Source organism: Grosmannia clavigera, assembly GCF_000143105.1.
Source record: "Grosmannia clavigera kw1407 unplaced genomic scaffold GCSC_140, whole genome shotgun sequence".
Taxonomy (NCBI): Eukaryota; Fungi; Ascomycota; class Sordariomycetes; order Ophiostomatales; family Ophiostomataceae; genus Leptographium; species Leptographium clavigerum.
The window spans coordinates 4,201,880-4,222,698 of NW_014040801.1; the positions used below are offsets into that span (position 1 = coordinate 4,201,880).

The following is a 20,819-nucleotide window of genomic DNA, read 5'->3' on the forward strand; positions in this document are numbered from 1 at the left end:
GAGAAAGAAGGAAAGTGGTGAAGATGGTGATGGTGGGAGGAGAAGAACAGGAGACAGAGAGGGCGACGGGCCGGTTATATAGGCGAGCTGGCCGACAAAGACGTCTGCGCGCTGCACTTGCTGCCGCCAACGGACAAAGCAGTCGAGCATGAGAGGTTACAAGACCGACAGGGATCCCATCGGCGAACATGGCCCTTGGCTGCGGCGGTCGTCAGCGCGCACATAGTAGGACGGAGTGGGTTCCTGCAGTAGGCGGACCCATCCCGCGGAATTGCGGGGGGGTATGTCGCTGTGTTCGGATAGTGGCGAGAGAATCAAGGGGACGACTCCCTCGCAGGCTGACGTGGCCGTTTGACCATTGGCGGAGCGCGCAGTCAAGATGCCGAGATGAGAGATGATAGATGGCAGATGGCAGATACGCTTGTTGCTCGTCATCGCTGCAGAGGCTGAAGCAGTCCGGCATCGACTGACTTTGCCATCGTTTGTCCAGAGAGCCTCGTTCGATGCCTTTCAGACGATCGCCTCCGATATCACAGAGCTGCTGCGGATCATTCGACCAGAACGTTTGATGTCCGTCTCCCGGATTGCCAGTCGATCTGTTCAGGGATGATGCACACATCCCTTGGAGTGGACATAAACGAAAAAAAGAAAAAAAGAAAAATAGAAAAAAAAATAGAACGGAGACATTAGGCGACGGTCATCTTGGCCAGGGCGCAACGACTGGGGTCCAGCAGCCATGGGATGGGACCAAACATATTTCCGTTGGTGTTTCCAGTCGATCACAGGCATTCCATCCGGTGGAGCACGGCGCAACGCCCTTTTCGTCGACCCCTTGGCTGGTGCGGCGGGACTCCACCAGGCTCAAACACACCAGGCGCCGCCTGCCGAGAGGATCGGCGTCTGTTGCAGCGTTGCGAGGGAGCGGAGAGCCAATCAAGACCATCCCCTGTCAGCCCCTTTTCGTCGTCCTCGTCGCTTCTTGCCTGCCTTTTCCTTCGATGGAATGCATGAGGGCTACCCGTACTCCGTATATCTACTCCGTATATCTACTCCGTATATCTACTCCGTATTGCCGATCAACTCGAAGCGAGGTGATGCACAGGGGGGCGATCCGGAAACAAAGCCTGCTTCTGTACATAGTACAGGGGACGCCGTGACCGTGTCACATTCGGCTGTCCCTGCGCGCGCGCAGTCGTCGTAAGAGCCATTCATGCTGGTAACTGGCCAAGTGTTTCGCCAGATCGACCGCCGCCTGATGTCAGCCGGATATGGGCTCAGTCGGCTGTCTGGCGCCGTCACGTTGGCTGCTTTCCGGCACACGCCCAGACATGCCAAGGTGTGGCCTGCCACATTACTATGCGACGTCCAATATTGCACAGGGGCCTCTTCCTGCGCCAAGGAAGTGCGACGTAGGGCAAGCGCTAAGCCGTTTCCACCGGTGTCACCTGACACGACGTCTTGGTCAGCATCGACAAAGTTCCAGTGGGTCACCGCTGGCCGGAAGAACAGAAAATACGGCCGTGGAAATCACGTTGGCTGCGATTGGCTGGAAAACCGGCTTGAGCCTGCGAATGTTCAGTGTGCAGGCTTTCCGGCATTCTCTCTCCCAACCGGCATCACCGCCAGCACGCGCACGATACAGACCCACGGCCCGTCTCTCCATTCGCTCCGGCTGCTGCCTGCATCGATTGTCCGAACTCTGTCGCCGACCGCCTCGTTTTCCAGTCATCCCCTCCCTGATAGCCCACCATGCCTCAGGATATGCCGCCGGTCGGCGGCTACGGCGCCGTGCAGTACAAGGTGAGAGGAGGAGTGAGAGAAGCGAGAGGAGACGCATTGAGCAGATGGGAGGCATATGCGGCCGGTCCTGCCAGTCGGGGCCCAAGGAGCCGAGACTGCGAACAGTGCAAATCCCTATTCAACTACTCAACTACAAAACCACACAACCTCAACCACAACACACAACACATCCACACCTCACCATACTGACTCTGCACAGAGAAACCTTCCGTCCCGCGGCTTCCGCCCGTCTGTCCTTCTGGGCATCAGCGGCGCCGTCATGGCCTTTGGCTGGTACAAGCTGGCCCAGGGAATCCGCGAGCAGCAGTAAGTGTACTCATTTGTCTTTCCGCTCTCCGGCCACCCGTCTGACAGCTTAGCGAAATGGCCCGCGAAAAAATGTGGTCGCGCATCCACTTGATCCCGCTGCTGCAGGCCGAGGAGGACCGCGACCAGGTGCGCCGCCATCTGGCCGACCAGGCCCGCGAGCGCGAGCTGCTCGGCGAGAACGTCCGGATCTACAACAGCGATCGGTTCGTGCGGCCGACCTTTGCGGCCACGCCCGGGAACGTGTCCAAGTAGGGCATGATAGGAGACAGATGTACATGAATCAGAATCGTTATTGCGCCCGCTGAATGAGATGTCCTAAATCCACATCTTTCTGTTCTTGCCTCTTTTGCCTCTTTTGCCTCTCTATCTCCTCTCCTCCTCTCCTTCTCCACCCTACCCTATCGTCACCACCCGGAAGCCTTCCGACAGGACCTTGTTGATGTCCTCGCTCTTGTGCTGCAGCAGCCCCAGCGCAAATGCCACGTCGTTCCACTGCCGCTCCGTCTCGCAGCGGCTCAGCCGTGCGGCCAGCTTCTCGGCCAGCTGTCGCGCGTGGCGGTCCTTCTCGACAAAGCCGAGCAGGAACCGGACAATCCGCCGGAATGCGTCCTCGCTCAGCGGCTGCTGCTTCTGCTGTCCGCCCACGCCGCCGCCCGACGTCGGCGCGGCTGTCAGCAGGCTGAACATGTCGACAAAGTGGTTGTACACCGCGTTGTCCTTGGTCGAAAGCTCGGTGAAGAACATGCGGGCCAGATCGGCGATCCGCTTGTCGCCATCCTCCAGACACTTGGCCATCTCGCCCAGCTGGCCCTTGACCTTGACCTGACCGGCCAGGATGAGAAAGGTGAGCGTCATGAGACAGGTCCGCTTGACTGATGCATCCGCATCGGCCAGCCGCCGGTACAAAAAGTCCGTGTTCTCGTCGATCAGATGGTTGAAGCATACTGCCATGTCACCCAGAGCAATCACCGCATTCGACCGCACTGTCGCGTCGCCCGACCGCTCCATGATCGTGATCAGCAGCGGCAGGTTCGCCTCGCAGTATTCGGCGCTCACGCACATCAGCTTCGCCATGCACAGCGTCGCTGCCGCTTGCAGTCCCCGGTCCCGGTACGACGTGTTGTTCGCGCAGATCTCCGACACCAGCGGCCCAAACATCCCCAACAGTGACGTCGGTCCGTACAGCAGCTCCCGTTCTCGGATGTGCTGCATCGCCTCCGTGAAGTCGTCCTCCGTCGTCCCGCCGATCAGGTCCAACTCGTCGCCCTCTTCCGGTGCTGCTGTCGACGCCCTGCTCTTCTTGCCGCGTCCCGGTCGTCGTGTGTTGGCTGCTGCTGCTGCTGCTGCTTCCTCCTTGGATGCGCCCTCCTTCTCCTTCTCCTGCTTGCGCCGCTTAAAGTCCTGCTCGCACAGCTCCAGATGCACAATCTGCTTAATCGCTACGTGGCCCACCACGAAGAGCAACTGCGAGAGTGCAATCGTGTTGTTCTTGCTCTGGTCCTGTTCGACTTCGCCCAGGCTTGAGTCTTCTCCAGTACCTTCCACCACCGTCGCATCGCCCGCATCACGTGATCCCGGCCGTGACGACGGCGATTCCTGTCGAGCTCCGGCCGATGAAGCCCCTCCCCCAAACACCACCCGTGTCTTCCGCCGGATGATCTCCGAGCAGAGCACGTCTGGATGCTTCGACAGCGCGTAGATCGCATTGACCGCCTGCTCTGCCACCCCGAACCACTCCTTGTCGTCCGATGGTACGTCCAGCATGGCTGCCAGCCGGAAGAGCACCGCATGCTCGTTGGGTAGCCGCACGAAGCTGACCGCTGCCGAGCCGCCTGGGTTGATCCTCTGCAGTGCCACGCACGTGTACTTGGCCAGCTGCAGGTCTGCTCGCCCGTGACGGCCCAGCCCTGTCCGCAGCATCGTCTCCATCTCGCCCACCACAATCTCCGGGCTCGCCGTCGCCAGCATTCCCAGCACGATGATCGCACCCCGACGCTGCTTCCGCGATATCTCCTTCTGCTGGATCCCATATACCTGCCACAGCTTCGCCACCACCACATCTGCGATCAGGCCCCCCTTCATCATCGTTGCCAGCAGCTGCTCCAGCGACGTCAGTTCTGCGGGCGTCGCCCCAAATGTCAGGCTGATCATGTTGCGTGCCACATAGTTGGCCGCGTCGTTGGGTCCAAACGAGTCCGGCGCCTCGAAGAAGAGCCGCCGGTAGCAGTCGATCAGGTGCATCTGCACCCCCTTGCCTTCGTCGCTGTTGCCCTTGGTCCAGATCAGCCGCAGCATCCGCCGGATCCCAACCTTGTTGTTCTCAATGTTGTACGCATCGCCAATCTCAAAGTAGTCCATCGCCTCGATCACCTCGCTCTTGTTGCGCGACCCCAGCAGCTGGCACACTGTCTCCGTCGCCTCGTGCAGAATCCGGATGAACTTGAGCGCCTCCGAGTAGTACTTGCGTGCCACCGTCAGCCGGCTGATCTTTTCCGACGTCGCCGCCTCTTCCTGCGCCTTCAGCACCGCCGCCACCTTCTCCTCATCCGTCATCTCCGCCACCGTCTTAGCCTTCTGCGGCGACGCCTCGATCTGTGTCGCATCGTCCACAAGGCCCGTCGCGTTGCCGTTCTCGCCCAGGTCTGGTGCTCCTTCTGGTGGCCGCAGCGCCTGGATCTCACGGTCCACCAGCTCCAGCCGCTCCTGGTAGTCCTTGCGCGACAGCTGTGCGCCGTGCAGCGCCATGAACGGGTGCGTCTTGATCAGACAGCCCAGCAGCTTGATCGCGTTGCGCCGCACGTTGCTGCTCTTGTCTTCGAGGCTCTGGTTGGCCAGCTCGGCCGCCCGGAACCGCCGCTTCGGGAACTTCATCTCGAGCTCGCACAGCCGTGTGTATACCTGGATCGTGCGTGACCGGCAGTACGGGTTGATGTCGAGGAACCGCTCCTCCAACACGCTGAAAAAGGCGTTTAGCTGCGACTTGTGGTCCTCGCCGCGCTCTTCCTGTTGGCTGAGGTAGGCGATCATGTTGCCGCAGATTTCGATCAGCGCGCAGCGCAGCGTGTACGACTGTCTTGTCAGCTAGCTCGTGCAGCCTCTCCGTTCCCTTTGTCCCTTACCTCGCTGTCCATCTGCTTAATAAGCGATGCCACTTGCTTGATCACCAGCCGCGGCGCCAGCTCCGACAGCTTGATGATGAAGCTCGACACCGACTTGGGTCCTCGCGTGTCGTTGCTGCTAAACTCCTTGTTACTGAGCTCGACCAGAATCTCATTGGCCAGCTGCTCGTAATCGTACTGCTCCGACAGAATGTGCAAGAACTCGGCCATGGGCTCCGACAGGTGCTCAAAGTACGTCAGGTTCTGAACGATCGAGATCTGCGCTGCATAGCCGTGGCCGTGGTGCTTGACCGCCATGCAGAGCACCTTGAAGGCGTGCATGCGGATTGCCGTCGACTTGACCCGCTGTTCGCTCTCGAGGATCAGGTACACCGGCCGCGTGAGCAGCCCGATAAACGTGTCGCGCTCCGACGTTGTCAGGAAGATCTTGGACAGCTTCAGCCGCAGCACCTTGCACATCGTCTCGAGAGCTGTCTGCAGCTGCGCCGACGAGTCCCAGCTGCCGTCGTCCGCCACCGCCGTGCTGCCCTTTTTGCCCGCACCGCCCGCCTTGGCCTTGCCGCGGCGTGCCGCCGGCGCGGCCGACGACTTCTCGGCTGCGCGCGTCTCTACCGCAGAAACCGTCCACTGCAACAGGAAGCCATAGATCTCGAGTAGCTGCTTGTGATGGGCCACCAGGTCCTGCTCGTCCGACTCGAGATCGTGGTGCACCGCATCTGCCTCGGCCGACAGGCCTGACGTGATGAGGTCAAACACCTTGCTGAGTGCATGTGTCGGCAGGAAGGACGTGTATTTGAGAAGGAACTGCAGCGAGTCAAAGTAGAGGCTGCGTGTGATCGCGTCCGGGCTCTCGGCCACGGCGTCGACAATGGGGTTCAGCACTGGGTTGACCACGGCATTCGTCAACGACTCCGGGTCGTTCTCGCAGTCGTATAGCGACGAGGCGGCCTCGGGCGTCGGGATGGCTGCCGGGTCGCTCATGTAATGCTTGAGCGCATTGTTGATATCAAAGTTGACAGCATCCATTTTTGGTGATGGGCACCGCAAAACGTGCGGCGGGGAAGCGAGGAGGGGTCAGGGCAGTTGGGTAGCGGTGAGTACGGCGATGTAGAGAGCGGTACGGCCGGTCGCTGGTGGGAGAGCAAAATTCGTGGGGGGTTAGAGCCGGCCCGTCGTGGAAGCGCAGTCGGTCTGTCGCAGAACGACGCCTCAATCGGAAAATTTGGTGATGTGTTTGTTATGGAGTGCTGCAGAAACAGGAAGGAGGGGCTACTTAGCAACGGCAGTGTTTATGTTTACTTTAGCAACTGCCTGATTGGGAAGCGACGCGTTGGCTTCCCCACCACCGCCAACATCAGAGTTTGGCGCGTCGCAGCTAGCGCCTCTCAGCCTTTGTCAGCCTTCTCAAAAGCATTTCGTCCGCCGCGCCATTCAATGGCTCTGCTCTGCTCTGCATGCCGGGGTCGAACGCCGGGATAGACCTGTTGTTACCAGCCTTGTACATCCGTTGCTGGCGTTTCTGGCCCAAGCCACCCTCTTTCTTGCTGCTCCTCTCCTGCCCCTCTCTTTTGGTCCTATCTCTTGTTTCTGTACGGAGTACTCTTTCCATCTCTTTCTTACTAAGCCTCAATGGCTGGCCTGCGAATAAAACGGGCCGAGGCTTTCACGATCCACGAAGATGCAGCGTCGGAGGAGACACAGCTGAACGAAGACCTGATACCAACAGAAGCGAGCTCGTCTCAGCAGCAGGCCTACGGCGAGATAGAGGACGAGGACGATTATGTAGGAGTGGAAGTTGCAGACATGGGCGACGACGACGTCGGGAATGACAACGGCATGAATTATGCGGATGAGGAAGACGACGACCACGACACTGGGCACGATAATGACATTGACAACGAAACGGAAGAGCAGGATCAGGACCACGACGAGGAGGAAGCGCCGGACAGCTCCGACGACGAGGCCGTTGATGAGACGGTGCAGCAGGACATGGAGAAGCTGCAGAAGACATTTCCCAGCTTCCCGCAGCAGTTCCGGTTGATCAAGCGGATCGGCGAGGGTGGGCGCTTTTCTTATCCCAAGCTTTCCCCTTGACCTTCTGTCGTCTAACATGCATGTCTAGGCACTTTTTCGACCGTCTACAAGGCTGAGGATCTGCAGTACGACCGCTTTGACAATTCGTGGGACTGGGAGAAGGAGAAGTGGGCATCACCACCGGTGAGGCGAACGGGCCGACAGCAGCACGCACAGACACAGCAAAAGCGTGGGCGGCGCAGCGCCAAGTACGTGGCGATCAAGAAGATCTACGTGACGTCGAGTCCGCTGCGGATCTTCAACGAGCTGGAGCTGCTGCACGACCTGCGCGAGTCGCCGTCGGTGTGTCCGCTGATCACGGCCTTCCGGCAGACGGACCAGGTGGTGGCAGTGCTGCCGTACTTCCGGCACCAGGACTTTCGGGCCTACTACCGCGACATGACGGTGCCGGACATGGCCATCTACCTGCGGGCGCTCTTCACGGCCTTGAGCGCGGTGCACGCGTCGCGCATTCTGCACCGGGACATCAAGCCGACCAACTTCCTGTACGACCCGGCGACACAGCGCGGCGTGCTGGTGGACTTTGGCCTGGCCGAGCGCGAGGGCAGCGACAGCAAGCCGTGTCTGTGCCATGAGCCGGACAGCGTGCGCAAGAGCCGACTGCGAGCCGCCTATGCCAACGGACCGATGGGCAGCGGTGTTGTCGGCGGTGGTGCTGCTGGTGGCGGTGGCGGTGGTGCGCTGGGCGGTGCGCACAACGGCTATCCCAAGAACGACACGCGGCCGGCGAGACGGGCCAACCGGGCAGGCACGCGCGGATTTCGGGCGCCCGAGGTGCTGTTCAAGTGCACAGAGCAGACGACCAAGATCGACATCTGGTCGGCCGGTGTGGTGCTGCTGACGCTGCTGTCACGTCGGTTTCCCTTCTTCAACAGCGCCGATGACGTCGAGGCCATGATCGAGATCGCCACCATCTTTGGCAGCAAGCGCATGAAGGTGGCCGCCCAGCTGCACGGGTGCATGTTCGAGACCACCATCCCGACCGTCGGCCGCGAGGGCTTCAGCCTCGAGAAGATCATCCTCTGGAGTACCTGCCGCATGGACAACAGCAAGACCCTGCAGCCGCTGACCGACGAGGAGCGGCTGGCCGTCCGCTTTCTTGGCCGCTGTCTGGACCTCGACCCCAGCAGCCGCATCAGCGCCGACGAGGCCCTGGAACATGAGTTTCTGCGCGAGCGCCCGCTGGGCACTGACGTCATTGCAGGCACCAACAGCGAGGACGAGGAGGAAGAGATGGATATGTTGTAAGCGGGCGGCATGGCAGTGCATGGATGGCGGAGCGGGTTACCAAAAATCATACATCATCTTACATATCAGGGCGGACGGCAGCATGTGCATTTTTGGCTCTCATTCTCGCTTAGCAATATACCTTGCGAAGGTGAAAATTCTTCATTACAATCTTTCGCTCGAAATTTGTATAAATTAGATAATTGTCGGCGAGCACTTGAAATTCAAGTGCTCTGTATGATTGAACTGAACGAGCCGCGGCGCCGTAATCATCGAGTTGTACGATTTGACCCCTTCTCCATCCGTCAATGTCTGGCGCTGCATGTGAAATAAATAGAGACAGCTAACGGTTTTGTTGATTCACATGCCGATACTGTACGTCCTTTGTTGCTTCGATACGAGCCCTCAAAACCTGCCATCCCCTTTTCCTTCTTATTCCCATACGAAACGCCCATTTTGTCTTGATGTGGAGTGTGTTCCTGTGTAGCTAACACTGACCAATACTCGCAGAAGTTCCTGAAAGGGTACATATTTTGTTGTTGTGGTTTCGGCTCAAAGATTGCCAGTTTTAGCACAAGCTTAGCCAACGCTGGGAGGCTAATATGGAGTTATCATTAGGCATGCATACAGACCAATTCATGGTCTAGATACAATAGTCAGATGAGACTGCCGCCAGTCTAGAGATGCTGGACAATGCCGCCAGCATCGTTGTCCAGGGCGGTTCGCCCTCCCCTGCCACCAATATTGCCCCGGGTGGCGACCCTGCCCTGACTCCACCTGCCGGATTCTAAGAAATGAGGCGTTCTGATCGACGTGTATATACCTGCAATCTTAAACCCATATTTCTATACTAACATCAACGGTCTTTAGCTTCTGATAATCGTGATGCTCATCATTTGTACCAGCTCTACTCGCATAATGCTAACACATGTTCTTAGTAGAAAAGGGTCAGTTTGGGGTAAGTTTCAAGTTTCCACACTGTCGTTCTCATCTTGTACTAACGACGTGTTGCAGCATATCGAAGGACAAGTAGCTGTAAGTATATTGCTGCTATCGAAAGCTTATTGTTACTGTCTTATGCTAATGAACGTATAGGTTTTGGGGGTTTAGCTTAAAGCAAGCATTTCAGTCGTTATCGGAAAAGCTCAAATTTAAGCAAACAGCATTAGATTTCTTCAGACTAAGAGGCACAATATAGAAGTGAACCAAGAATTGTTTCCGCGGTTTTACTGTTTGACTGATTGTTTCATTGGAACGGACGGACTCTTCTAGCAGTAGGCTTTGCTCACTTTGCAGAGAAGTTAAGACTGAACTTTTGTCTTTACTGAACTAACACAATCGTAGGCCTTCGAAAAGCAATACATCTTTCTTAACGAGGAGTAAATCCGACACTGTTCTACTGGCATCATCCAAATAGACAAATATATAAAGCACTCCCATCTCGTCTCCCATCAAGAGAAAGGCGTCGCTGCTTGAATCAAACAATTGCCTACTTTCTTGCGCATTGCACTTGTGCGAATATAATCATCTCATTAAAGTAGTAACATATACGCACACGCCTTCGCCGGGCAGGCTTACTAGGCTTCCCCTTGCGAGAATCTAAGGCAAGCCTGCATGGTATCTCTATCTCTTCCATTTCAGAGAAGTCATCTTCTACCTACCTTCTCGACAAAAGGAGGTGCCTCCTAGCACCTCTATGCCTGCACTGATAGGTGGATAGTTGGTAGGTTTGTGTGGTTTGATTGATTTGAGCCGAGGCTTTACCCGACCTCTGCTCCAGTTATTATTGTCTTTAATTATGAAAAAGAAAGTTTTGTTATCTGGCACTTACTATACACGAGCGATGACCGACATGCTTTTACTGCGTTGATAGTTTGGGGCACTAACCTTGGTTCTAGCATCGACCTGAGACTTGACGATATGCTACGGCTATGGCCGCAACAAATAAGCCTCCTGCGAGCGAGAGCGAGCAGCGACCTGACATAGGGAGGCTCCTTCTTGTGCCTGACTGTGTGATTCATATGTATTATCTCTATAGGTTCGCTATTACTGGGTTTTTCATCACCATTCTAGGTCTCTTCGCAGGCAACACGCCCGGTTCCATTAAGGACTACCAGGTTATTATGGTACGTGAAAACCCACCAATCACGGCAGTGCAAGACGCTGCTCTTTTTCTGCTGCAGCTAAAAAGGTCGGTGTTCGACCGCAACTACGTCCCACAGCTGTACCTCGCCACGGCTGTAGCATCACAAGCGCTACAAGAGAAGCACCATCCGGAACACGGTCCCGAGTGGCCCAGAAACGACAACAGCAGCAACAGTCCTGTTACGTATGTACAGTCCACGCATGCACACTCTGTGCTGGGTGAAATGCAGAGCGCCGCCATGCCGTCGGGCTACCTGTACAACTAGCCAGGCTTCGGATCGAATTCGACATCCGGAAGCAGATTGCAGACGCCTGTTGGGACTAGGAGACTTCTGCTATGACGCTGCTTGTCAAGGGTATCCCGACGGTGGTCATGGGAAAGCTGGAGAAGAGGTGGTGGGCTGTCTAGTGAGAGGAGGAAATGACCCGTGTTCTGATTGGCTGAATGGGACGATACTGTGATATACATGTACCTGCTAGTACGACCGACAAGAACTCTGGGGCTGCCACAGTCTGTCTAGTTGTATGAAAAGGTCGACTATAATACATACAACCCTTTAGCGAGTACAAGGAATCCATCCCAGCTACAATATTGTAACCCCAGATTTTTTTTGGTAGAGATGCTATCGGGGTGGATGGAGAATGAGGATGGGACGAGTGAGAGTTCGGCATTGCAGCGTCACGAATTGACGCTGGACTGCAAATCGACCCATTCGAGCACGAACTGGGGGTTTTCTTTCCTCTAAACCCGGTGTATTCGATACTCCATATAAGTCAATGTCGTCAAGCCACCTCTGTATTTTGCGAATGGAGAAAGAATCATCGCAACTCGCAACCGCGAGATCAAGATCTCTCAGTCGCTGGCTGGCCTCGAAGATCTTGACCTAGGCAGGCTGCAGTCGTTTCATCTCTTCTAGAAACAGTCGACGGAGCTGCATTAGCTCGTAGTTCTGCAAGTGCTCCCAAAAAAGCTCTACTACTTCTCCGTTCTCGTTGAGTCGGTATCTACTCTTTATTGGTTTCTCATCGACGGGCTTTCCTTGTAAAACCGGAGGGAACTGGTAAGCGAATCAGAGCGGTAAAGTCGATACACACTCCCAGTCAACAACGGCCGTCAGAGCTCCGTCTTCGCTTATCAGTATGTTGTGTTGAGACAAATCATCGTGAAAGAGCATCGTCGGCTCAAGCTCTGGACCATGAACGGGGAAGAACTCAGCCAAGCGATTTCTAAGCCGCGAAATAAGCTTGATTGTTTTCTCGAGATCTTCGGGGTCGTCCTCTTCGTCTCCTTCATCCTTTTTATCACCTTCAACCGCTACAGCCTCCTCAACCTCTGTTCCCTTTGTCTTCTCCGTCTCACCTATGCCGTCTTTATCTTTGACATGTTCTTGGGTGTTGATTTCTTTATTGCCATCACTACCAACCGCCTTTTGGGCGCGGCTCAAGCGCTTGCGACAATCCATTCCTGTGAGTTTTAATCGAGTCTCGAGCCAATCTTTGCTGGATGCAAACGGACCGCGAAAAATGGTTTGATGAATATGATCGCCCCAGATAAACGCTGCTGAACCGCTTCTTCGAACCCGGAAGCGATTTGAGTCTCCGGTCTGGGTTTACAGAGCTCGTGTGGATCTGGCTTCGGTTGATTCCAGAAACAGGTTTCCAATACCGCGCATTTGTGTCAGAAAGGTGCAGGAACAGAATAAGGCAAGCTGGCGGACAATTTCTTCCTTGGCAGAAAAGCCAATATCCCTCCATAGGGCATCCAGCGGTTTGCCGGGAATTTTAGTCATAGCAATCCACTCAAACCCGATGGCGCTGTCCCGGTCGGCTTGGTACGCCAAGACGTCAGGAACGGGAAGGTTTGTGTTGGCGCGCACCCACTTCAGAGTCGCCACCTCGCTCAAGGTCTTCCAGGTCGGGTCTATTGGTAGTGTTACTCGTGCCACGAGTTCCTTTTCCGCGCATTTGACGACGTAGAGCTTGTGACTCGCCCCCTGCAAGAACCTTGATATCACAGAGGCCGGCAAGCTCGAGTGCCGACTGGATTGTCAGTTTGATGGCTTCGCCGTTCAATTCAACCGTCCAGCGAGGCGAGATGCCCCAGAGGTTTCGCACCCATTCCAGGCCACTGAAGTCTGGCGCCATGGAAGCCGGCAGTTGATAAAGCTCGGTGAAAATGGCAGAGCAAAGGTTTCTGCAAATGGCAATAAAGTTTGAATTGGGGAAAAAGAGTTGAGGCAGAATCTAAAGATAGGCACTTTGTTAGCATATGGTTCGAGCTTCGGTCATCGAACCTGGACCAGTTGCGGCAGGAACGACCCACTATCCACCCTACGACGTACTTTGGCAAGCAGCACGCAAACGTAACAATGGCACCCCCCTGCAGGGATCATCGCCAGACGAGAGTGTGCCAAACGTCCCCTTTTGACCCTCTGGCCTTTGATCCTCTGGGTCAGTCCAAGTAAATATACTAGCTCTCCAGGTGGACAAGAGATTCTGCGCTCCAACAATCGCCTTTCCTAGACGATGCAATTGATAGACCTCTGAAAAGCTATGTGCAACGGAGGGGCCAATTGTTACACGAGAGAGGAACATTTGGCTAGCTCACCTGCCTCACTCACAGGACTTGATAAATACATGCACGTTTTCGATCACTCCCGGAGTACAGAGTAAATCGTTTATACTTGCTGTCGAGCTAACAAAATCGTGAATAAGAACAAGTTTCCAGGCCTAGTGGCCAAGGTGAAAGCATCCCGCCGCACCTTAGGTTGTTTGGGCCCCGTTGGACTGTCCGCTTTGCTCATGCTTCAATGGCCTGTCGTCTATAGTTTTGGCTTGCCGACCCCCAAAGTTGTGACTACTTCTTACTTTTGAGCGCAGCGCGGGCGCCAAAGCACAAATAGCATGGGAGCATAAAAGGGTGCTTTCCCGTACCTTCCTCTATAATTTTCAAATATATCAATCTCTCAACAATCCACCCCCATCAACTGCTTCATCACTGCGGTCTTCTTTTCACAATCCGCAATTTGCAAGGTCTTGCTCAAGGCTCCGATTGTCCCCTTTTTTCTTTCCTCCTTTTATCGATCGCTATGGAGCCTAGCGTTGCTACGACTTCGCACTACGGTGAGCAGCATCGAAGACTGGCCGGCTGCCATGAACCATAGCAACCGCTCCTTCGGGAAACATACGATCCGAACCCAACAAAACGTGGCGATACTGCAGTCAAGTCAGGACTAGCATATTTCTAGGCACTCGAAAATGTTCTCCTTAACATGGAGTTAGCAAAGAGAGGACAAATACGGAATACTTGTAGTTGTTGTATTAAGCGAAATAAAGAGGCCACTGTACTCATGTGTACTGTACGAAGTAAGCTATATAATCAACGTTTAGCCTTATATAGGTGAGATATTGTTGCGAATACAAACAGATTTGAAAAGCGAATTACAACTGAATAATTTGCACTTTTCTGGTAGGGGAAGTATTACGATATGGTATGCAATCTAAGTAGGTAAGTATACCTCAGACTTCTGAGTTGCCGCTCCGAGATGGAAGACCAGAGCCTGCTACTTGGTTTACTTCCAGCCGAAGAGCATGCGGTTGTGCTAGTAATTCTCCTAACATAGACCTCCATGGTACAGCCGGAGCTTGATTCCGCAAAAGGAATTGAGAGACTTGAGCATCGACCTAACAGCAGAGCCTGCTTGCTTACTACAATAAAGAGTTCCGGGAATTTATATATGGCAACACATACACTGTGTGGCGCAAGGCGCTTAGGCCCAATATCAACGTCTCTGCGCACTGTGACCAACGCGCTTTTGTCGCGTTAATGGAATTTGTGGCGCTAAACCTGTTCGACAACATCGACCACAACCATGACTACGGCAGACGAGCCTCCTGCGGGCAGGGAGACGATAGGCTCTGTGTCCCGGGCGGGCAAAGACGATGAAGCTGCCGCCATTATGGCCGCGGCCAAGTTCCACCATCCGTACACGCCCTACGACGTGCAGATGGACTTTATGCGGGCGGTGTACGACGCGTGCGCGACCGGCGGCGGCCAGGTGGCCATCCTCGAGAGTCCCACGGGCACGGGTAAGTCGCTGTCGCTGATCTGTGGCGCACTGACCTGGCTGCGGCAGTTCCGGCGGAGTCAGCAGGCGGCAGCAGTACAGGGCTCGACAGAGGCAGAAGCGGCGACGGCGACGGCTGGCGACGAGCCTGACTGGGTGGTGGAACAGATGCTGCGACGACGAGGAGATGCGCTGCGACAACGGTGGGAGAGACGCGAGGCACGGCTTGCAGCAGCGCGGCAGCGCGAGGCAAAGCAGGCGGCTGAAGAGGAGCGGCAGCAGCGGATGGGCGGCGGGGCGGCGAGAAAGCGGCGGCGGGTAGACGTGCACAATAGTGGTAGTGGAAGAATGGCGACCACGAAGAAGAGAGAAGATGAGGAGGAGGACGAGTTTCTGCTCGGAGAGTCGGGCGGCGGTGATGCTGCAGCGACGGGCTTCGACGCAGACGACCGGTTGTCGTGGCTGTCGGCGGAGACGCGGGCGATGATGGAGAAGGCGGGACTGGTGGCGGGGAAGAGAGACGAGGACGATGAGGATGACGAGGACGGGGAGGATGAAGTCAAAGTGAGTGTCTCTCTGTTTCTGCCTGATTTCTGTGGCTGTCATAATACGGTTGTGCCTTTGTGTGCTCCTTCCTTTGCTGGTGCATGCTCTTTTCGCGTTCCTTCCATTCTGATTCTCCTTCTGCCTGTATTGTATTCTCTCCCTTCTCTTTTGTCCCTTTTCCCTTTCATCCTTCTACTTTATTCTTCTCCTTCATCCTCCTCTTTTTCCCCTGCTAATCCCCAGATCTACTACGCCTCCCGCACCCATTCGCAGCTCACGCAGTTCATCGCTGAGCTGCGCCGGCCGACCTTTCCCTCATCGCTGCCCGACTTCTCGCAGCCAGACAAGGAGATAGATGGAGTGGCAGCCGCTGCTGTGGACGAACCGATCCGCCACATTCCGCTGTCTTCGCGCCAGCGCCTCTGCATCAACCCGGCCGTGGCCCGGCTGGGCTCCGTGGGCGCCATCAACGATCGGTGTGCGGAGCTGCAGAAGCCAAAGAAGAAGACAAAGACGGATGACGGCAAAAAGATCCCGGGCTGTCCATTTGCGCCATCGGCCGAAAATCGTGTGGCTGAGCGACAGTTCCGCGACGCCGCGCTGGCCACGCTGCCCGACATTGAGGACCTCTTCCGGTTGGGCACCGAGCTGCACGTCTGTCCGTACTACGGGTCGCGGCGGGCAGCCGAGGCTGGTGGTGGCGCCGAGATCGTCACACTCCCATACCCATTGCTGCTGCACAAGGCAGCGCGCGAGGCTCTGGGAATCCGGCTCGAAAACAGCGTCGTCATCGTGGACGAGGCCCACAACATCATGGATGCCGTGGCCGGCGTGCACGCGGCCGCCGTACGGCTTGCCGACCTGCGTCGTTCGCCAGCTGCTGGCCGTCTATGTGCGCCGCTTTGGACGTCGGCTGCGTGGCGATGGCCGCGTCATGGTCGGCCAGCTCGGTCGCGTCATCCAGGGGCTCAGCGCCTGGATGGAGGGCGTGCTGGCGTCCGAGAGTAGTGGCAACAGCAGTAGCAACAGCAGTAGCAACAACAAACAGCCCACCCAAGGCATCGTCGACCCGTCTGCACTGCTTCGCCACAAGGGCGCCGACCAGATCAACCTGTTTGAGCTGGTGCAGTACATCCAGACGTCCAAGCTGGCCTTCAAGGTCGAGAGCTACGGCGCATACGTGGAGGAAGAGGCCGAGAAGAACCAGAAAGTTCAGAAGACCGAAAACGACGCCCACAACGCCCACAATCCCCCTGTCCTCCACACACTTGTCTCATTTCTGCTGGCTCTGACCAATCTCAGCGGCGAGGGCCGCATCTTTTACGAACGGCTGCCGCTCGTGTCTCCTGGTGCAGCTCCCGACGTCAAGCTTTCCTACCTCCTGCTGTCGCCCACCCACGCCTTCTCTTCCATTGCTGCCTCCGCCCGTGCCGTCATCCTTGCCGGCGGCACCATGGCCCCTTTCTCTGACTACCGCTGTCACCTGTTCCCCAGCCACGCCCCGGAGCGCATCACCACCCTCAGCTGCGGCCACGTCATTCCGCCTTCCAACCTGTGCGTCTGGACGCTGGCCTTCATCTCACCGTCATCACCACCCCTCGACTTCTCCTTCCAGAAGCGCAGCCTCGCCCAAACGATTCGCGACCTCGGCGCCGCCATGCTCAACCTCTGTGCCGTCGTGCCCGACGGCGTCGTGGTATTTTTTCCCAGCTACGGCTACCTGGACGAGGTCGTTGCTGCCTGGAAGACGGCCGGCCCTGGAGCCACGTCGCTCTGGGACCGTCTCTGCGCCCGCAAGACCGTCTTCCTCGAGACCCGTGGCGCTGCCTCCAGCGACGACGTCCTGGCCGACTACAGCCGAGCGATCCTGGGCGAGGAGCCCAAATCACAGGGCGCTCTCCTCTTCAGCGTCGTCGGCGGCAAGATGAGCGAGGGCATCAACTTTGCTGACCGTTTGGGCCGCTGTGTCGTCATCGTCGGCCTTCCCTTTCCGAATCCCCACGCACCCGACTGGAAGGCTCGCATGCAGTACATTGAGGCCACGGCGAGGGACGCGAATAGCAACAGCAGTGACAGCACCTCCCTCTCGCCGGCACAACAGGCCCGCGACTTTTACGAAAACGCCTGCATGCGTGCCGTCAACCAGAGTATCGGTCGCGCCATCCGCCACCGCGCCGACTATGCCGCCATCATCCTGGCCGACCACCGCTTCGCCACCCCGCGCATCCGCAACAAGCTGCCCGCCTGGATCCGCGACGGCATGGTCGCCGCCAGCGAGGACCGTGGCCTGTCCGCCATGGTCACCACCCTTGGCGGCTTCTTCCGCGGGAAAAAGGCAGAGGATGCGGGCACGTGAGAATGCAAGGTCAAATCAGAACGAGGAGCAGCCCAAGATTGCGCAAAAGCACAGAGATCCAGCCACGCTCATGACATCGTTGTATTCGTTGCCCCGTTGAAAGATAAAACACGCTTGTCTGCCACCCCAGTATAGATAAAACTCCAGTAAAGACAGGTTTTTTCCTCCCGGTACCACCCAAGACCTTACCTCCGATCTCCCCGACGACGTCCTCCCAGCTCGTCCACACGGTCGAATTTGTAGAGCACGTACATTTCATTGTTCCGTCGCGCCTCCGTGACCAGGCTTCGGATCATGTCGCCGGCACGCATCATCCCCAAACCCGGAGGCCCTCGAGGCACCCGTCTTCGAAGGGTCAGACGGACGGCCATGCTGTCGCTGTCGTCCTTGCCGGGCCCCTCGGACCCCCCCCTGGCTTCTTGCTCCCAGCTACGTCCGTTCCCTGGAGGTTGCAGAGGCAGCAGTGGTGCCGGCTTGCACGGCGATGCTTCCCGCTTCCGCTTCTTCCGAAGCCGCTTCAGGGGCCATCGCAGCGGAAATAGGCGCGGCCGGGCCGGGCTACTGTCATCTCTGCCTCTACCCGAGACCTGCCTCCGGTCTCCATGGCCATCCAGTGGCATAGTCGGCTTTGCATCAGATGACGGCCACCGCATGGGGGCCAATGGACGCTGTAGCGAGCACGAGACGTCTTCGTCATCTTCGCTATCACTGTCCGTGCTGTCGTCGTCGTAGCTGTCATCGCCAGGCTTGCTGTCCATGTCGTAGTCGTCGGTGGCCGGGTTGTGCTTGTCAATGTGCATTTTGCTTCCACACCGGCTCTCCCGGCCCTCTTTCGGAGAGACTGCGGCATCGTCATCTCTTGCAGGCGGTGTAGTGTGCTTGTGGGTGCGAATGAGCATGGGAAATGGTAGCGGTCCCGAAGCGAACGGCAACTCGCCCCTTTCATGCTCCTTGGAGCGGGCCGGCCGTTTCCGTGCTGGTGACAGAGCCCGGTTGCTGCTCCGACTGCGGTCGCCAGTGTTGCGGTGAGTGAAATCAGGCAGAGACGGCATCCACCATGACTTCCACGATTGCTGGTGCTGGACGAGAAGACCGAGCTCGGTGAGAGAGGGCAGCGCAGCGACTGCTGGTTGGGGGCCGGGCCCAGGCTTTGGATTTGGAGAGCCATTTGAAAGGTCAAAATAGGCTGTTAAGGACGAATAGTGGCAATGGCACAGACACAGGCGGAGGCGAGCAGTTATATGTGTTGGAAAATCAGCTGTTTGTGCCTCGGGGGACCGCTTTTCAGCGTTGTTTCAAGCCAGGAATGGCAGAACGATAAACGAGATGACCACGCGCAGTGGGGGAGAGGACGGACCGACTTTTTGAGTACGGTACGGTCAAAGTGGGTTGGTTGGCTGCTCCCTTCTCCCTGCTCCGTTGGGATGCCTGGGTACTTTCACAAGCACCTGTGGAGAATCCCGGTGTATTTAGTGTTTGGAACCACCACCGGGGCGACCAGGAATGTGAGAGCCGGTATGTGCCGCAGGCTAAGAACGACGAGAAGAGGCCGATGGATCGTGTGATTTTTTGGCAATCGGGCGGGAGTTGAGGACGAGACGAGGGCGGCGGCGCGAAAATAAGTATCCAACAGGGCCGGGAGGAGGGGGACGACCAGAGGGATTGGGCAGGCCGTCTTGATTGTTCTGCATCTTGCTGGCAGCATTGCGGCCCGAAGCGGCAGCTTGGCGACGACAGACGGCCAACGAGAGGAGCGAACAGCAGCCAACAGGAGCGAGCAGAGGCCGTCGACAGCTCATATTAGCGCACGGATTCCAGCTCCAATGCCTGGCGTGCACTACTGCGTTGATTGGTGGGGAGCCTAGTAGAGATTTGTGAACCCAGAGATGCAGGGAGGCGGTGGGGAAGAAAAAGGAATAAAAAAGAAACGACAGGAAGAAGATGCGCGATGGGGCTGCATTCCCGCAGCCGTGTCACGGCCAAAAGGCATGGGCCGATAACAGGGAGACTCAGACAGGGGGTGATGCTGGAGAAAGATCCTGATCAAGAGACAGTCAAGAGACAAAACAACAGATAGAGAAGGGGGGGAGTGGATGAAAGACAAACAGAGACGGAACACGTCGACAGGACGGAAAGTCCTACGCCGTATTGCACACAGTATCGTGCACGATGCGTCGTTCCTCGTTCCTTCCCTACGGAGTACACGGCCGGCTACGAGTACGAGTACGGCCGTGCTCTTGTCTGTGTGTCGTGTTGCACCAACGTTGTGTACGAGTTCTCCGTGCTCCGTATTATCCGTTCGCCGCACCTTCCCCCTGTCGGCCTGTGCTGCCCCTCTCGTATCTCTCCCCACTGTGCGCTGCAATGCAAGTACACACGGCGCTGCCACGCAACACCGCGCTACAGGCCCAGCAGGCAGCTGCACCTGTGCTGGCTAGCAGGAGGTGGGGCCCTTACAGCCGGTGAAGGCCAGCCCAACTGCTACGACGTATGTACGACGTATCTTACCACGCGTATGCAATCCTCAGCAGCTGGATGGACAGTATTGCTGGGCGGAAGCAGCGCGCCGTGTGTACCTTCCTAGAGAGGGGGCGCCGAAAGAGGACCACCAGGACCGCCTGGGATCCTCCCCCACAAAAGGAGACTCACCGTTACGCCGCATAAATCGCCACTAAATCGTACCATCCCTTGTTAGCGGCCTGAACGTTGCTCATGCTTCCCTTCCACCGCAACTTGTGCCACGCCGATCCGGCTTAGGGTCAAAGACAGAGACAGCTTGACAATGGCTCAACGGAGGGCCTGCGGGTCCCACCATCTGCCGTGCTTGTGCAGCCATCGGACACGAGAATGCAGCTAGCTGGCGCAGATCTTTTAACAGTCATTCGGCCGCTAGCCGGCTAGAGACGCTCGTGTTCAGCATCCTCTTCCCTGGACATGGACAGCAGCATTGCTTTCTCCATCGGGGAACCCGGAGCGGGACCCCAGCTTCGGCGCCCGTCAGCACTGCTCGTGTGATCCTCTTCTCGCCCCAGTACTCGTACGGAGCACGGAACTTGCTGGCCGGCTGCCAGAGATCGCCTCACGGCCCACATGCGACGCAACTCGAGGAAATGCTTCCATCACATGGACGAGCCGCAGCTCCCGAGCCGAGCTGAC

The 20,819-nt window shown here is 56.9% G+C and overlaps 9 protein-coding genes across 9 annotated transcripts; 5 read left to right on the top strand and 4 right to left on the bottom strand.

Annotated features, from left to right (window-relative positions):
* Positions 1-1,749: 1,749 nt before the first annotated feature.
* CMQ_708 (NADH-ubiquinone oxidoreductase subunit) lies at positions 1,750-2,361 on the top strand (the record flags this gene model as incomplete). Its single annotated transcript, XM_014317787.1, has 3 exons — positions 1,750-1,800; positions 2,000-2,106; positions 2,160-2,361. 3 exons carry the CDS (start codon positions 1,750-1,752, stop codon positions 2,359-2,361), a joined length of 360 nt encoding a protein of 119 aa, XP_014173262.1.
* Positions 2,362-2,502: 141 nt separating this feature from the next.
* Positions 2,503-6,254, bottom strand: CMQ_1618 (condensin complex component cnd1; the record flags this gene model as incomplete). Its single annotated transcript, XM_014318697.1, has 2 exons — positions 2,503-5,178; positions 5,229-6,254. The coding sequence occupies 2 exons, from the start codon at positions 6,252-6,254 to the stop codon at positions 2,503-2,505; spliced, it is 3,702 nt and encodes a 1,233-aa protein (XP_014174172.1).
* A 603-nt stretch (positions 6,255-6,857) lies between these two features.
* On the top strand, positions 6,858-9,932 carry CMQ_1183 (cell cycle protein; the record flags this gene model as incomplete). Its single annotated transcript, XM_014318262.1, has 7 exons — positions 6,858-7,010; positions 7,215-7,287; positions 7,351-7,907; positions 8,034-8,566; positions 9,226-9,269; positions 9,491-9,507; positions 9,894-9,932. The coding sequence occupies 7 exons, from the start codon at positions 6,858-6,860 to the stop codon at positions 9,930-9,932; spliced, it is 1,416 nt and encodes a 471-aa protein (XP_014173737.1).
* Positions 9,933-10,480: 548 nt separating this feature from the next.
* On the top strand, positions 10,481-10,960 carry CMQ_420 (uncharacterized protein; the record flags this gene model as incomplete). The annotated part of the gene is made up of 3 exons (XM_014317499.1): positions 10,481-10,559; positions 10,623-10,675; positions 10,733-10,960. 3 exons carry the CDS (start codon positions 10,481-10,483, stop codon positions 10,958-10,960), a joined length of 360 nt encoding a protein of 119 aa, XP_014172974.1.
* Positions 10,961-11,764: 804 nt separating this feature from the next.
* Positions 11,765-12,157, bottom strand: CMQ_791 (uncharacterized protein; the record flags this gene model as incomplete). Its single annotated transcript, XM_014317870.1, has 1 exon — positions 11,765-12,157. The coding sequence occupies one exon, from the start codon at positions 12,155-12,157 to the stop codon at positions 11,765-11,767; it is 393 nt and encodes a 130-aa protein (XP_014173345.1).
* Positions 12,158-12,304: 147 nt separating this feature from the next.
* On the bottom strand, positions 12,305-12,839 carry CMQ_1434 (uncharacterized protein; the record flags this gene model as incomplete). Its single annotated transcript, XM_014318513.1, has 2 exons — positions 12,305-12,615; positions 12,665-12,839. 2 exons carry the CDS (start codon positions 12,837-12,839, stop codon positions 12,305-12,307), a joined length of 486 nt encoding a protein of 161 aa, XP_014173988.1.
* A 1,727-nt stretch (positions 12,840-14,566) lies between these two features.
* On the top strand, positions 14,567-17,663 carry CMQ_1006 (dead domain containing protein; the record flags this gene model as incomplete). Its single annotated transcript, XM_014318085.1, has 4 exons — positions 14,567-15,325; positions 15,551-16,153; positions 16,185-16,295; positions 16,401-17,663. 4 exons carry the CDS (start codon positions 14,567-14,569, stop codon positions 17,661-17,663), a joined length of 2,736 nt encoding a protein of 911 aa, XP_014173560.1.
* Positions 17,664-17,848: 185 nt separating this feature from the next.
* CMQ_1452 (uncharacterized protein) lies at positions 17,849-18,715 on the bottom strand (the record flags this gene model as incomplete). The annotated part of the gene is made up of 1 exon (XM_014318531.1): positions 17,849-18,715. One exon carries the CDS (start codon positions 18,713-18,715, stop codon positions 17,849-17,851), a length of 867 nt encoding a protein of 288 aa, XP_014174006.1.
* Positions 18,716-20,027: 1,312 nt separating this feature from the next.
* CMQ_1026 (uncharacterized protein) lies at positions 20,028-20,818 on the top strand (the record flags this gene model as incomplete). The annotated part of the gene is made up of 2 exons (XM_014318105.1): positions 20,028-20,125; positions 20,542-20,818. 2 exons carry the CDS (start codon positions 20,028-20,030, stop codon positions 20,816-20,818), a joined length of 375 nt encoding a protein of 124 aa, XP_014173580.1.
* Position 20,819: the final 1 nt, after the last annotated feature.